Source organism: Balaenoptera borealis (assembly GCF_965194805.1).
Source record: "Balaenoptera borealis genome assembly, chromosome: 2".
Lineage (NCBI taxonomy): Eukaryota > Metazoa > Chordata > Mammalia > Artiodactyla > Balaenopteridae > Balaenoptera > Balaenoptera borealis.
Genome location: NC_138867.1, coordinates 57536996 through 57550920, shown reverse-complemented (window position 1 = coordinate 57550920; position 13925 = coordinate 57536996). Strand labels below are relative to the sequence as shown.

Below are 13925 nucleotides of genomic sequence, written 5' to 3'. Positions count from 1 at the left end.
AAGCCTACCTAAGGAGGTAAAGACTTGTACTCAGAAAACTATAAGACACTGATGAAAGAAATCAAAAATGACACAAACAGAGAGATATACCATGTTCTTGGATTGGAAGAATAAATATTGTCAAAATAACTATACTACCCAAAGCAATCTACAGATTCAATGCAATCTCTATCAAATTACCAATGGCATTTTTCACAGAACTAGAACAAAACATTTTACAATTTATATGGAAACACAAAAGACCCTGAATAGCCAAAGCAATCTTGAAAAAGAAAAACGGAGCTGGAAGAACCAGGCTCCCTGACCTCTGACTATACTACAAAGCTACAATAATCAAGACAGTATGGTACTGGCACAAAAACAGAAATATAGATCAATGGTACAGGATAGAAAGCCCAGAGATGAACCAACACACCTATGGTTACCTAATCTATGACAAAGTAGGCAAGACTATACAATGGAGAAAAGACTGTCTCTTCAATAAGTGGTGCTGGGAAAACTGGACAGCTACATGTAAAAGAATGAAATTAGAATACTCCCTAACACCATACACAAAAATAAACTCAAAATGGATTAAAGTCCTAAATGTAAAACCAGACACTATAAAACTCTTAGAGGAAAACACAGGAAGAACACTCTTTGACATAAATCACAGCAAGATCTTTTTTGACCCACCTCCTAGAGTAATGACTATAAAAACAAAAATAAACAAATGGGACCTAATTAAACTTAAAAGCTTTTGCCCAAAAGGAACCCATAAACGAGACAAAAAGACAACCCTCAGAAAGGGAGAAAATATTTGCAAACGAAGCAACTGACAAGGGATTAATCTCCAAAATATACTAACAGCTCATGAAGCTCAGTATCAAGAAAAACAAACAACCCAATCAAAAAATGGGCAGAAGACCTAAATAGACTTTTCTCCAAAGAAGACATACAGATGGCCAAGAGGCACATAAAAAGATGCTCAACATCACTAATTATTAGAGAAATGCAGATCAAAACTACAATGGGGTATCACCTCACACCGGTCAGAATAGCCATTATCAAAAAATCCACAAACAGTAAATGCTGGAGAAGGTGTGGAGAAAAGGGAACTCTCTTGCTCTGTTGGTGGGAATGTAAATTGATACAGCCACTATGAAGAACAGTATGGAGGTTCCCTAAAAAACTAAAAATAGAACTACCATACGACCCAACAATCCCACTACTAGACATATACCCTGAGAAAACTATAATTCAAAAAGACACATGCACCCCAATGTTCATTGCAGCACTATTTACAACAGCCAGGACATGGAAGCAACATAAATGTCCATGAACAGATGCATGGATAAAGAAGATGTGGTACATATATATAATGGAATATTACTCAGCCATAAAAAGGAACGAAATTGGGTCATTTGTAGAGACGTGGGTGGACCTAGAATCTGTCATACAGAGTGAAGTAAGTCAGAAAGAGAAAAATATTGTATATTTTAATGCATATACGTGGAATCTAGAAAAATGTTACAGATGAACCTATTTGCAGGGCAGGAATAGAGACACAGACATAGATAACAGACATGTGGACACAGTGGGGGAAAGAGAGGGTGGGACGAATTGGGAGATTAGGACTGACATATATACACTGCCATGTGTAAAACAGACAGCTAGTGGGAACCTGCTGTATAGTGCAGGGGGCTCAGCTCGTTGCTCTGTGACCTAGATGGGTGGGATGGGGGCGGGGGGTGGGAGGGAGGTCCAGGAGCAAGGGGATATATGTATACATATAGCTGATTCACTTCGTTGTACAGCAAAAACACAACATTGTAAAGCAATTATACCCCAATTAAAACACACACACACGCACACAATGAGATAGCACTTCACACCCATAGGATAGCTATACTCAAAGAGACAAATAATAACAAGTGTATGGGAGGATGCAGAGAAACTGAAACCCTCACCGAATATTGCTAAAAATATAAAATGGTGCAGCCACTTTTGTAACAGTTTGGCAGTTCCTCAAAAGGTTAAACACAGAATTACCACATGACCCAACAATTCTACTTGTAGGTATAAACCCAAGAGAAATAAAAATATATGTCCACACAAAAACTTATAAATGACTGTTCTTAGCAGTATTATTTATAATATGCAAAAGTTGAATATACTAACTATTGAATTGTACACTTTTTTCTTTTTTTTTGGCCACTCAGCACAGTTTATGGGATCTTAGTTCCCTGACCAGGGATCGAACCCATGCCCCTGCAGTGGAAGCGTGGAGTCCTAACCACCGGACCACCAGGAAAATCCCGACTTGTACACTTTAAATGGGTGAATTCTATGGTATGTGAATTATCTCAATAAAATTGTTATTTTTAAGAAGTGCTGAATAGTATATATGATATAGTATACATATATTTTTGTTCTTGCTGAAAGGAATATACATGTGTATACATATATATGTATGTGTGTATGTATATATATGGGTGCTTGTCTGTATATACACACACCCTTATTTAGATGCTTATGTGTAAAAAACATTTTTAGAAGTCTACAATAAAAACTGATACTGGAAATGGGATTAGGGGCTGGGAACCAAGAAAGAGGGAGGTTTTAAAATTTTTGACTTTTGGGTACTGTCTTATTTTTTGCCACATGCATGTATGCCTAAGAAATGTTTGCTTGAGTATTCATGTATAAACACACAGAAAAAAATATATATGAAGAGAAAGTTTGATCAAGTAAATATAGTGAAAGGGTAATAATTACTGAAACTAGTTGTTGGGTTTATGGGTATTTATTTTATAGCTCATTCTACTTTCTGTATGTTTTAACTTTTTAACAGTTAAAATAATTGTAACAACTGAATATTCCATTTGAAATGCTAATGAAATTTCTTGGGTCAAAGTAATTTTGTAACTTTCAAGGGAACAATAAAGTTTACCTCTTTGAATTTCCACTTCTCCTTTAGTTACAAACAAACTGGGAACTTCCTGATGAGCACCAAACCTGCTGGTCCCTAAAATTTTCTTAAGATTTGGCTTAGGCTTGGCAAATCTACTTCTTATTCTCAAATTATTGGTCACTTCTGAAGTTGTCCTAGAAAGAGATGGGAAGAAAGAGAAATTGATCAACTGTGTAAGAATTCTCTCAGGATTCTGTGTAAGAATCTGGACCATGTCTGTAAAACTGGGACTATATTTACACAAAACTGTTTCATTAAAGCTTAAAACACCCATTGTGGTCATTTTAATATGCAAACTATTAAACTAAAATCAAAATCTGCTAAACCTTACTTTAAAGAGTGAAAAATTAGCACTGCCCACCTTACATTTATTTGTTACTCAAAGCTATTGGCCAAATTGATGGTTGGTTTATATATATTTATTAATTGAACACTAATTTATTTTGTAAAACTCAAAAAACAATAATAGTTTAATAAAGCAAAATAAACCTGGATGATATAGAGTTTTCCTTTACTTCTTCCATTAAACCAATTTCTTCTTTAGTACTTTGTTCATCCAATATAATCTTGTTTTCTTCTACTGATGGAGATGTACTACGGATAGGTGAAGAAGGTTCCTGACATTCATGAACAATTTTGAGATTTGTATTATCTGGGCAAAACGGAATATGGCTTTTATCGTCTGAGTGAACATCAGGAAGTACACATACTCCTACTGCAGAAAAAACCAGAAAATTAAAATTGACCAAATACAAATAGATGTCCAAATAAATCCTTTAACATGCAGCAACGGTAGAATTCTGTTATTTTTATTTTTAATTTTTTTTTTTTTCTGGCCGCACCATGCAGCATGCAGGATCTTAGTTCCCCGACCAGGGATTGAACCTGTGCCCACTTCAGTGGAAGCAGGGAGTCTTAACCACTGGACCGCCAGGGAATTCCCTAATTTTTTTTTTTTTTTTTTTGAGTAAGCAATGTGTTAAAGATTTATTCAATTCATTAGGAGAGGACTAGCAGAATGATAAAATGGGTAAAACACATTTGAGAAACTATGTTTTTTTAAAGTCTGCTCTTTTTGGCTCCAACTTGAAATTTATGACCTCATATTTCATGCCAGAGATTTGACATGTTCTAAGTTTAATAATTCTTATAGACTGAAACTTTTCTGTTATTACAATTAAAAATAAATCTTTTTGTTACTTTCAGTAACTATATAACCTCAGATGAATTTCCAGATAGGATTATCTTCATTTATAATTTTTTAAAACCTGTATTTTACGTTCTAGACATTTGTGACAGGCTACAATGCAATACTCTGCCATTGAAAAAGGAGCTCTATAGGGAACACAAATCAGAGACTTTCCTGATAAATATATAGTTATGGGCCAAGAAATCTGACACTTAAAACAAATGGCAGGTCACTCATCAGCAGTTAAAATGATTAACAGGATTATAAGTAACATGATTGTCCATTTAATGTAAAGTAGAAGGTACTTTGATAGTAAAGACCATAGCCTAAAATAAAATACTAAGAGTCTGGGTTGACATATTTTTTGGCTCAGTCCAAACTAACAGAATAGTCTAAACTAAATTATCTCAATGACTACTATTGCCCCTTCATACTGTATTTGACTGTCACGTAATTGTGAAGACTATCTAAAGCAGCGGCTCCTTCGCTAAAGAAACATGTATGAAGAGATCAGTGATCAAGGAGTTCAGTTAACCAATGACGTTTATGATGATAAAGGTAGAGGATTCACTAGATTAACTATTCTACAAATACAAATTATCCTTAATAAACCCAGTGCACTATATGGAAATGGAGGCCATTAGAGGGCTAAGTAAGTAGGATGGATCAATGCATACATATTACCTTTTCTGGAAAAATAACACAGTGATGCCAACTTCAAATGTAAAAGGCAGATAGTCACTTAATATTCAAATATGGGTATACTTCTTAAAAGTTGGATTTTAAAGGTTTCTTTTTTTGGTAGGACTTATCTTTTATTCTTACCGTCACTCTGTTCTGTACTGATCTCTGACTGCAACACCAGACCTCCCATTGTAAGTAAAGTTATGGCAGCTTCAGTGCTTCCATCGTTGGTACCTTGTGAAAAACCAGATCAACATTAAAATAGAAGAATGAATCGGGAAATTTATGTTTGGTTGCTTAGAAAAGAATTTTAATTTAGGTGTTTATCCTCTAGTAACAAGTTTCAAAACCCTCCATACCACTAACCCCTTACTAGGGTAGTATTTCATTCAGCTTATATACTGTAAATAGAGCATCAACTGTTGACTTTTACTCACTGAAAATGCCTCCTCCTCGTTAAATAACTTAATACCTTCAACGGAAATACATCTGTGCAAATCAGAGAAAATAAATACTTCTTTATCAAACATCTAATCACTCTCTAAAGTAGCATTCCAAGAATCCAAGTTTCTCCTAGAGATAACATATTCAAACTGCTGGATCTTTTCATTCAATTCTCCAGCAAACTGACTCATTTACTAATTACCACCACTATTAAATCACTCTGTTTGTTGGTGTTAACCAAGTATTTTTAGCTGTTTCCTTATTAACAGTTACCTGTTTCTGCTTGGGAATGTTCACCTGTGGTCATTTCCTAAAAGAGGAAAAGAAAATAATAGCTTAGGTATTTTCCCAAACACATGTTCTATATCTCAAAGCACTACATTTTACAGGTCTTTCTATGCTTTTGGTTACAATGGAGTGGAAATTTATAATTATTCATAAAATTTCATAAACAAGAACAGAAATCATTTAAAAGCCAAATATTTTCATCTCTTGCTCCTTCTTTTACCTTTTGCTTGTATTATATGCAAATTTTAATTCTGATCATATGCAACAAGCATCTGCCCTTCTTACTTCTTCAATTTCATAATCCAACTTTAGTCACATCTGCTGCTAGTTTTGACTCAATGGAAACCAAGGTCTGAACAATATCACAAATTTTTTACACTACTAGGTAGCTTAAAAATTAAATGAATATTAATAAATTAAGAAGTTATAGGATCTATGTCCAGCATGACAGCATGAGGAGCTCTGCTGACCCTCTCCCCAATGAAACTGGTAAAATTTATTAAAGAACCACCATTTAAAGCCTCTGGAAATGGTCCTAAGGGCGTAAGATGCAAATATATTCGATAAAATTGTTGAAAATTCAGTAACAAAGGTGAAAGTCTGTGGTATTTGAGCTAAGACTGCTCTCTCCCTCCTTCCAGCTCAGTGAGGCAGACTCCACCTCAGACTGCTGCGGCCAGGAAAACAGGGTCCCTTCTCCCTGCAGGCCCCACTTGGAGGGCTTTCAGCTCCTAATACCACAAGAACCTGGTGTCAGATTCATCAGAGATAATAGGCCAGTATCTATTATGAATATGGACAAAAAAATCCTCACTAAAATACTAGCAAACTGAATCCAACAACATATAAAAATTATATGCCATGGGGACTTCCCTGGTGGTCCAGTGGTAAAGAATCCACCTTCCAATGCAGGGGACAGGGGTTCGATCCCTGGTCGGGGAACTAAGATCCCACATTTCGCGGGGCAACTAAGCCCGCGTGCCACAACTACTGGGTTCACGTGCCTGAACAAGAGAGCCACAAACTACGGAGCCCATGCGCCCTGGAGCCCATGTGCCACAACGAAGACCTGACGCAGCCAAAAAAATAAAGAAAATAAATAAATATCAAAAAAAAAACTATATGCCATGACTAAGTAGAACTTATCCCAGGGATACAACTTTTGGTTTAACATCCAAAATTCAATCAATGTAATACATCATATCAATACAATAAAAGACAATTACGTGATCATCTCAAGAGATGCAGAAAAAGCATATGACAAATTCCAACACTCTTTCATGATAAAACACTCACACAAACTAGGAATAGAATGGAACTTTTTCAATTTGAAAAAGGGTATCTATGAAAAAAATCACATCTAACATCAAACTTAATGGTGAAAGACTGGATGCTTTCCCCAACTTTTATTCAACATTGTACTGGAGTTCTAGACAGGGTAATTAGGCAAGAAAAGAAATAAAAGACATCCAGACTGGAATGTGTTATAAACTGAATTATGTCTTTCAGAAAGATATGTTGAAGTCTTAACCCCCAGTACTGTGAAGGTGACCTTATTTGGAAATAGGGTCTTCCTAGATGTAATCAAGTGAAGATGAGGTTATAGTGGATTAGGGTTAGCCTTAATCCAATAAGACTGGTGTCCTTATAAGAAAAGAAACACAGACACGCATACAGGGACAACACCATGTGGCAATGGAGGCAAAGGTTGGACTTGTGTTGCCACAAGCCAAGGAATGACAAGGAATGCCAGCAACTGCCATTAGGTAAGAGAAAGGCCCAAGATGATTTCTACCTCAGAGCCACCAGAAGGACCCATCACCAGGGGCATCTTGATTTTAGAATTCTAGCCTCTAGAACTATGACAGAATAAATTTCTGTGGTTTTAAGCCACCCAGTTCGTGGTACTTTGTTACAGCAGCGCTACAAAAGTAATACAGAAAGACAGAAGTAAAACTATCTCTATTCACATATGCCATGATCTTATATGTAGAAAATCCTAAGGAATCCACTAAAAAACTATTAGAACTAATAAATGAGTCCAGCAAAGTTGCAGGATACAAGACCAATATACAAAATCAAAAGTATTCCTATAAACTTGCAATAAACAAACCAAAAATGAAATTAAGGAAACAATTCCATTCACAATAGCATCAAAAATAACAATATACTTGAAAATGAAGTTAAGGAAATGCAAAGCTCATGCTCTGAAAACTACAAAACATTGTTGAAAGAAACCAAAGAAGAGCTAAGTAAATGGGAAAATATCCCATGTTCATTGACTGAAAGACTCAAACATTGTTAAGAGGGCAACACCTGCTCCCCCAACTGATCTACAGATTCAGTGCAATCCCAACCAGAATCTCAGCTGACGTCTTTGTAGAAACTGACAAGTTGATTTCAAAATTCATATGGAATTGCAAGGGACCTATGACAGCCAAAACAATCCTAAAAAGAGAATAAAATAGGATGACTTACACTTTTTAATTCCAAAACTTATTACAAAGCAACAAATCAATAGAGTCTCACCAGCAGAAAGACAGACAAATAAATCAATGGGATAGAATTGAGCATCCACATATCTGCAGCCAACGAATTTTTGACAAAAATAAAAGACCATTCAATAGGGAAAGAACAGTTTTTTCAAAGAAATGGTGCAACAACTAGATAGTCATACGCAAAAGAATGAAGTGGGACTCTAATCTCACACCATATAAAAAATTAACTCCAAATGGGGAGAATTCCCTGGCAGTCCAACAGTTAGTACTTGGTGCTTCCACTGCTGGGGGCCCGGGTTCAATCCCTGGTCAGAGAACTAAGATCCCACAAGCCGTGTGGCATGGCCAAAAAAAAAAAAAAAAATTAACTCAAAATGGATTAAAGACTTAAATGTAAAACAGGAGTAAATCTTCAGGATCTTGGCTTTGGGAAAGGATTCTTAGATATGACAACAAAAGCATGAGCAACAAAAGAAAAAAATAGATAAATGAAGTCCAAATACTCTAAAGCAGTGGTCTGCAACCTTTTTTGGCACCAGGGACCAGTTTCGTGGAAGACAATTTTTCCACGGATGGGGGAGGAGGGCAGATGGTTCAGGTGGTAATGAAAGTGATAGGGAGCAATGGGGAGCGGCAGGTGAAGCTTCACTCGCTCACCCTCTGCTCACCTCCTGCTGTGTGGCCCAGTTCCAAACAGGCCTCAGACCTGTACCGGTCCACGGCCCAGGGGTTGGGGACCCCTGCTCTAAAGGAAACCATCAAGAAAATGAAAAGACAACCCACAGAATGAGAAAAAATATCTGAAAATCATATATACGATTAGGAACTTGTACCCAGAATATAAAAAAATTCTTACAACTCAATAAAAAAAAGACAAATAGACCAAAAAAATGTTTAAATGGGCAAAGACTCCAAATAGACATTTCTCCAAAGAAGATACAAAAATGGCCAATAATAGCACATGAAAAGATGCTCAACATCATTAATCATTAGGGAATGCAAATCAAAACCATAATGAGGTACCATTTCACACCTACTAGGATGGTTAGATCCAAAAAATCAAATAACAAATATTGTCAGGATGTGAAGAAATTGGAACCCTCATACACTGCTGGTGGGAATATAAAATGGTCCAGCAGCTTTGGAAAGCAGTTTGCTAGTTCCTGAAACGATTAAACAAAGTTACCATACGACACAGCAATTATACTCCTAGGAATGTACCCAAAAGAAATGAAAACATACGTCCATACAGAAACTTGTACACAAATGTTTATAGCAGCATTATTTATAATGGCCAAAAGATGGAAACAACCTATATGTCCATGAACAGATGAATGAATAAAGGAAATGTAGTATATTCATATGGAATATGATTTGACCACAAAGAGGAATGAAGTACTGATACATGCTACAACATGAATGAACCTTGAAAACACTAGGCTAAGTGAAAGAAACCAGGCACAAAGGACCATACTGTGTGTATATCTCCAGAATAGAGAAATCTATAGAGACAAAAAGTAGATCACTGGTTGCCTAGGCCTGGGGAAGGCTGGAAGGAAATGGGGGAACAACTGCCACTGGGCATAAGACTTCTTTCTGAGGTGATGAAAATGTTCTAAATTTGACTGTGCATATAGCTGTAAATACACTAAAAGCCACTGAATTATATACTTTAAATGGATGAATTGTATAGTGTATGAATTGTATCTTAATAAAACTGTTTTTGAAAAAGTTGTAAGTCTTCATTTACAAAAACAAGATAAATACCAACTAAATAAGGAAGAGTGCCAAGCAAAAGGCAACTAAATATGTTTTAAATAATTTACATTCAGTATATATTTAATGCATCAGAATTTTAACATAAGTCTATGAAGATATTGAGCTATTCCCACACACAGGAATCTATGCTTTTCAAGTTAAATATAAAATCTATGAATTATTCACTAGTTTCTACCATTCATACTTAACAGCTCCTAGAAATAATAGAATAATTTCTATCATACTAGTTAAGAACCATCTGTAAACCTAAAGCTTTCAAAATAAACTTAGTCTTTTGAAAGTAAACAAAGAATTAAAGACAAAACATATTAAAATAGATGCTTACAATTGATAATGCATTCAAATTTTCTTCTTGTTTCATTTCCTGAGTAGTCAAATCTATGTTTGATGAGAGCTGATGTTCAACAACAGCTATGCATCCTACATCTGGGATATTCATGGGTATTTCAAACTGTCAAAATGAAAAGTTTCATTAATTCATTTTTGCATACTATCACAGAAAAACAAAATGAATCATAAAATAAAATATTAAACTGAAGACATAATTCACATTTATACATGATTTAAAAAACTGAAATATAGTAATTCTTAAACTGATTGACATCAACTTGGCAAAAGTGAAACACTTAATGTTTTTGAGGGGTCTGTGATTCTTACAAACAGTAAGCAAAACTTCCAGAGCTAAACTACTTAGTACCTAGCATTTCATTTTCCATTATCCCCAATTTGTCCCTACTTTCCCACAGTTTCTCTCATCAGTCTGTCAACATTTATGAAATGCTTCCTAAAAACTAGAGGGCTACAGGTACAAGAATACAAAGCTCAATAAGACAAGTCGGTCCCTGCCCACAAGGAACTCACAATCTAAGAAAAACAGACATGTAATCAACTATACACTGTTCCAAGTGCTATCATACAGATGAGTTGAAAGTACTTAGAAAGATTTATCCCACACATGACCCACCAAGGCAATTACCCTCTCCCACAACCCCAAAACCTGTATGATTCTTGATAGCGATGAATGGCCATGTAAAATAACGAGTCCACTCACATTTACTCTTCATTTAGCAGGCTTATTTCAAAGATCCTTACAGTCTGGGGGTTAAAAAGACTAAGATTTATCTCCTAGACTATAAAGAAGGGAGTCTGGTTCCTATTCCCTTATTAACAGAGAGATGAGTATAAAAGACTGTGATTCAGTAGAAACTGAGCAGTCAAGTTTGAAAATCTACCTTTGAGACATTTATTATGGTAACACCTATGTGTTCTGTGTCTGTCTGCTCAGATGCAATTAGAGAAAAATCTTTGCTAATATCCTATAGGCCTGGGATGAATTTTAAAAGTTCAAGTGATTTGAAAAGACAAAATATTTTCTGAAAAGCTGGGATTGGGGGGATAATGGGAATATTCTAGGTAACTGAAAGTTGGTTCTATAAGCACTACACAGTTTCAAAGCTTTATTTTTTTAACAGCTTTATCTAGATATAATTTACATTCCATACAATTCACCCATTTATATTGTATAATTCAATGTTTTCTGGTGATGGAAGCACAGATATGTGCAACCATCAACATAGTTACTTTTAGAACATTTTCATCACTTCAAAAAAGAAACCCTATACCGACTCCTTTAACTCCTCATCTCCAAATCCCTAAGCAACCATTGATCTACTTTCTGTCTCTATAGATTTTCTTATTTTGGACATTTCACATGAATGGAATCATATAATATGTGATTTTTTGATAACTGGTTTCTTTCACTTAGCATAATGTTTTCAAGGTTTCAAGGTTCATGCTGAAGTATATATCAATATTTTAGATCCCTTTATGACTTAATAATATGCCATTGCATTTCAACACTTCTTAAAGGGGACTTTTTCTAACATATAAACAAATTTCCCTGCCTTCGTAAACTGGCCATTAAGAATACAATTTAAGCTTTCCTTGCTCTATTATTATAATCAATGCTATTTAAGAAGGCATTCTGTGGGGCTTCCCTGGTGGCGCAGTGGTTAAGAATCCGCTTGCCAATGCAGGGGATACTGGTTCAAGCCCTGGTCTGGGAAGATCCCACATTGCCGTGGAGCCACTAAGCCCGTGCGCCACAACTACTGAGCCTGTGCTCTAGGGTCCGTGTGCCACAACTACTGAGCCCGCGTGCCACAGCTACTGAAGCCCCCGTGCCTAGAGCCCATGCTCCACAACAAGAGAAGCCACTGCAATGAGAAGCCCGCGCACTGCAACGAAGAGTAGCTCCCGCTCGCCACAACTAGAGAAACCCACGTGCAGCAACGAAGACCCAACGCAGCCTAAATAAATAAATAAAATAAATTAAAAAAAAAAAAAGGCATTCTGTATTAATTCAGGGATATATCCTAGAACCTGATTTTCAGAAGTTAATTTCTAATATTAGTTTTCACGAGCAATTTGCCTTTCACCCAAAGAAATTGTAAAATACAAAACATATAGCTAAATGAATTTTCATGCAGTGGTAACCAGCCATCCTTGCACAAAATTAACTTTCCTTTTACCTTTTCTTGGCTTCAACCAAAATTTAAATTCATTATCTTTACTTTGAACTTTAATTACAAGAAACCACTTTACATCATTTTTATTTAGCTTCAACCATTCCAACTAACTTTATAACATTTAGCATGGTATTATTAACAATGAATTAAAAAAGGTGAGTTTGGAATTTCATTTGTAATTCAAATGGCTTTTGAATCTACCATGAATACAAAACTGATTCAGATATGATGCTCTATAAGCAAAATAAGTTACTAAAAATGGAGGCAGAACAGAAAACTTTGAAGTTACGAAGTTAGACCAAGAGGCAAAAGAGTAAGGAGCTTTCATAATAAAGTAAGTTGAAGTAATATGTTCCTCTACCTCACATCCATTAGGATGGCTACTATCAAAAAAAACCAAAAAAACAAAAATCAGAAAAAACAAGTGTTGGTAAGGATGTGGAGACATTGGAACCCTTGTACACTATTGATAGGATGGTAGAATGAGGCAGCTGCTATGGAAAACAGTATGGGGGTTGCTCATAAAATTAAACATCGATTTACAATTTACCATATTATCCAGCATTTCCACTTGCAGAATTGACAGCAGGGATTAGAAGAGATATTTTTACACCCATGTACATAGCAGTGTTCTTCATAATAGCCAAAAGGTGGAAGCAACCCAACTGTCCACTGACAGAAGAATAAACAAAATGTGGTACTGTATATACTGAATGGAATATTATTTAGCCCTTAAAAAGGACATCCTGGACTTCCCTGGTGGCACAGTGGTTAAGAATCTGCCTGCCAATGCAGGGGACACGGGTTTAATCCCTGGTCTGGGAAGATTCCACATGCCACAGAGCAACTAAGCCCGTGCACCACAACTACTGAGCCTGCGCTCTAGAGCCCGCGCGCCACAACTACTGAGCCCATGCACTACAACTACTGAAGCCCGCGCGCCTAGAGCCCACGCACCACAACTGAGCACATGTGCTGCAACTATTGAAGCCTGTGCGCCTAGAGCCCACGCTCCACAACAAGAGAAGCCACCACAATGAGAAGCCCGTGCACTGCAACAAGAGTAGCCTCTGCTCATCACAACTAGAGGAAGCCCGTGTGCAGTAACGAAGACCCAATGCAGCCAAAAAAAAAAAAAAAAAAAGGACATCTTGACATATGCTACAGTATAGATGAAACTTGAAAGCATTATGCTAAGTGAAATAAGCCAGTCACAAAAAGGACAAACACTGTATGATTCCACTTACATGAGGGACCTAGAGTAAGTGGTTGCCACAGGCTAGAGAGGAGGGAATAATCAGAATTATTGTTTAATAAGTACAGAGTTGTAGTTTTTCAAGATTAAAAAAAGTTCTGTGGATGGATGCACTTAATGCCACTGAACTGTAGGCTTTAAAATGGCTAAGACGGTAAATTTTATGTTACCTGTAATTTACCACAATTAAAAAAAGAGAGAGGGCTTCCCTGGTGGCACAGTGGTTAAGAATCCACCTGCCAGTGCAGGGGACACAGGTTCAAGACCTGATCCAGGAAGATTCCACATGCCGAGGAGCAACTGGGCC

The 13925-nt window shown here is 36.4% G+C and overlaps 1 protein-coding gene across 5 annotated transcripts in view; it reads right to left on the bottom strand.

The window, feature by feature from the left end:
* BDP1 (BDP1 general transcription factor IIIB subunit) overlaps window positions 1-13925 on the bottom strand; it is an 87184-nt gene that overhangs the window by 21728 nt on the left and 51531 nt on the right. For 4 of the 5 annotated variants that reach the window (XM_082373211.1, XM_082373210.1, XM_082373213.1 and 1 more), the window contains exons 26-30: window positions 10161-10286; window positions 5544-5580; window positions 4968-5060; window positions 3443-3668; window positions 2933-3087 (exon numbers count right to left, since the gene is read on the bottom strand). In XM_082373211.1, coding sequence (XP_082229337.1) covers window positions 2933-3087; window positions 3443-3668; window positions 4968-5060; window positions 5544-5580; window positions 10161-10286 — 637 coding nt within the window. The remainder of the gene's footprint in view (window positions 1-2932; window positions 3088-3442; window positions 3669-4967; window positions 5061-5543; window positions 5581-10160; window positions 10287-13925) is intronic. The other variant, XM_082373212.1, reaches the window with a different exon arrangement.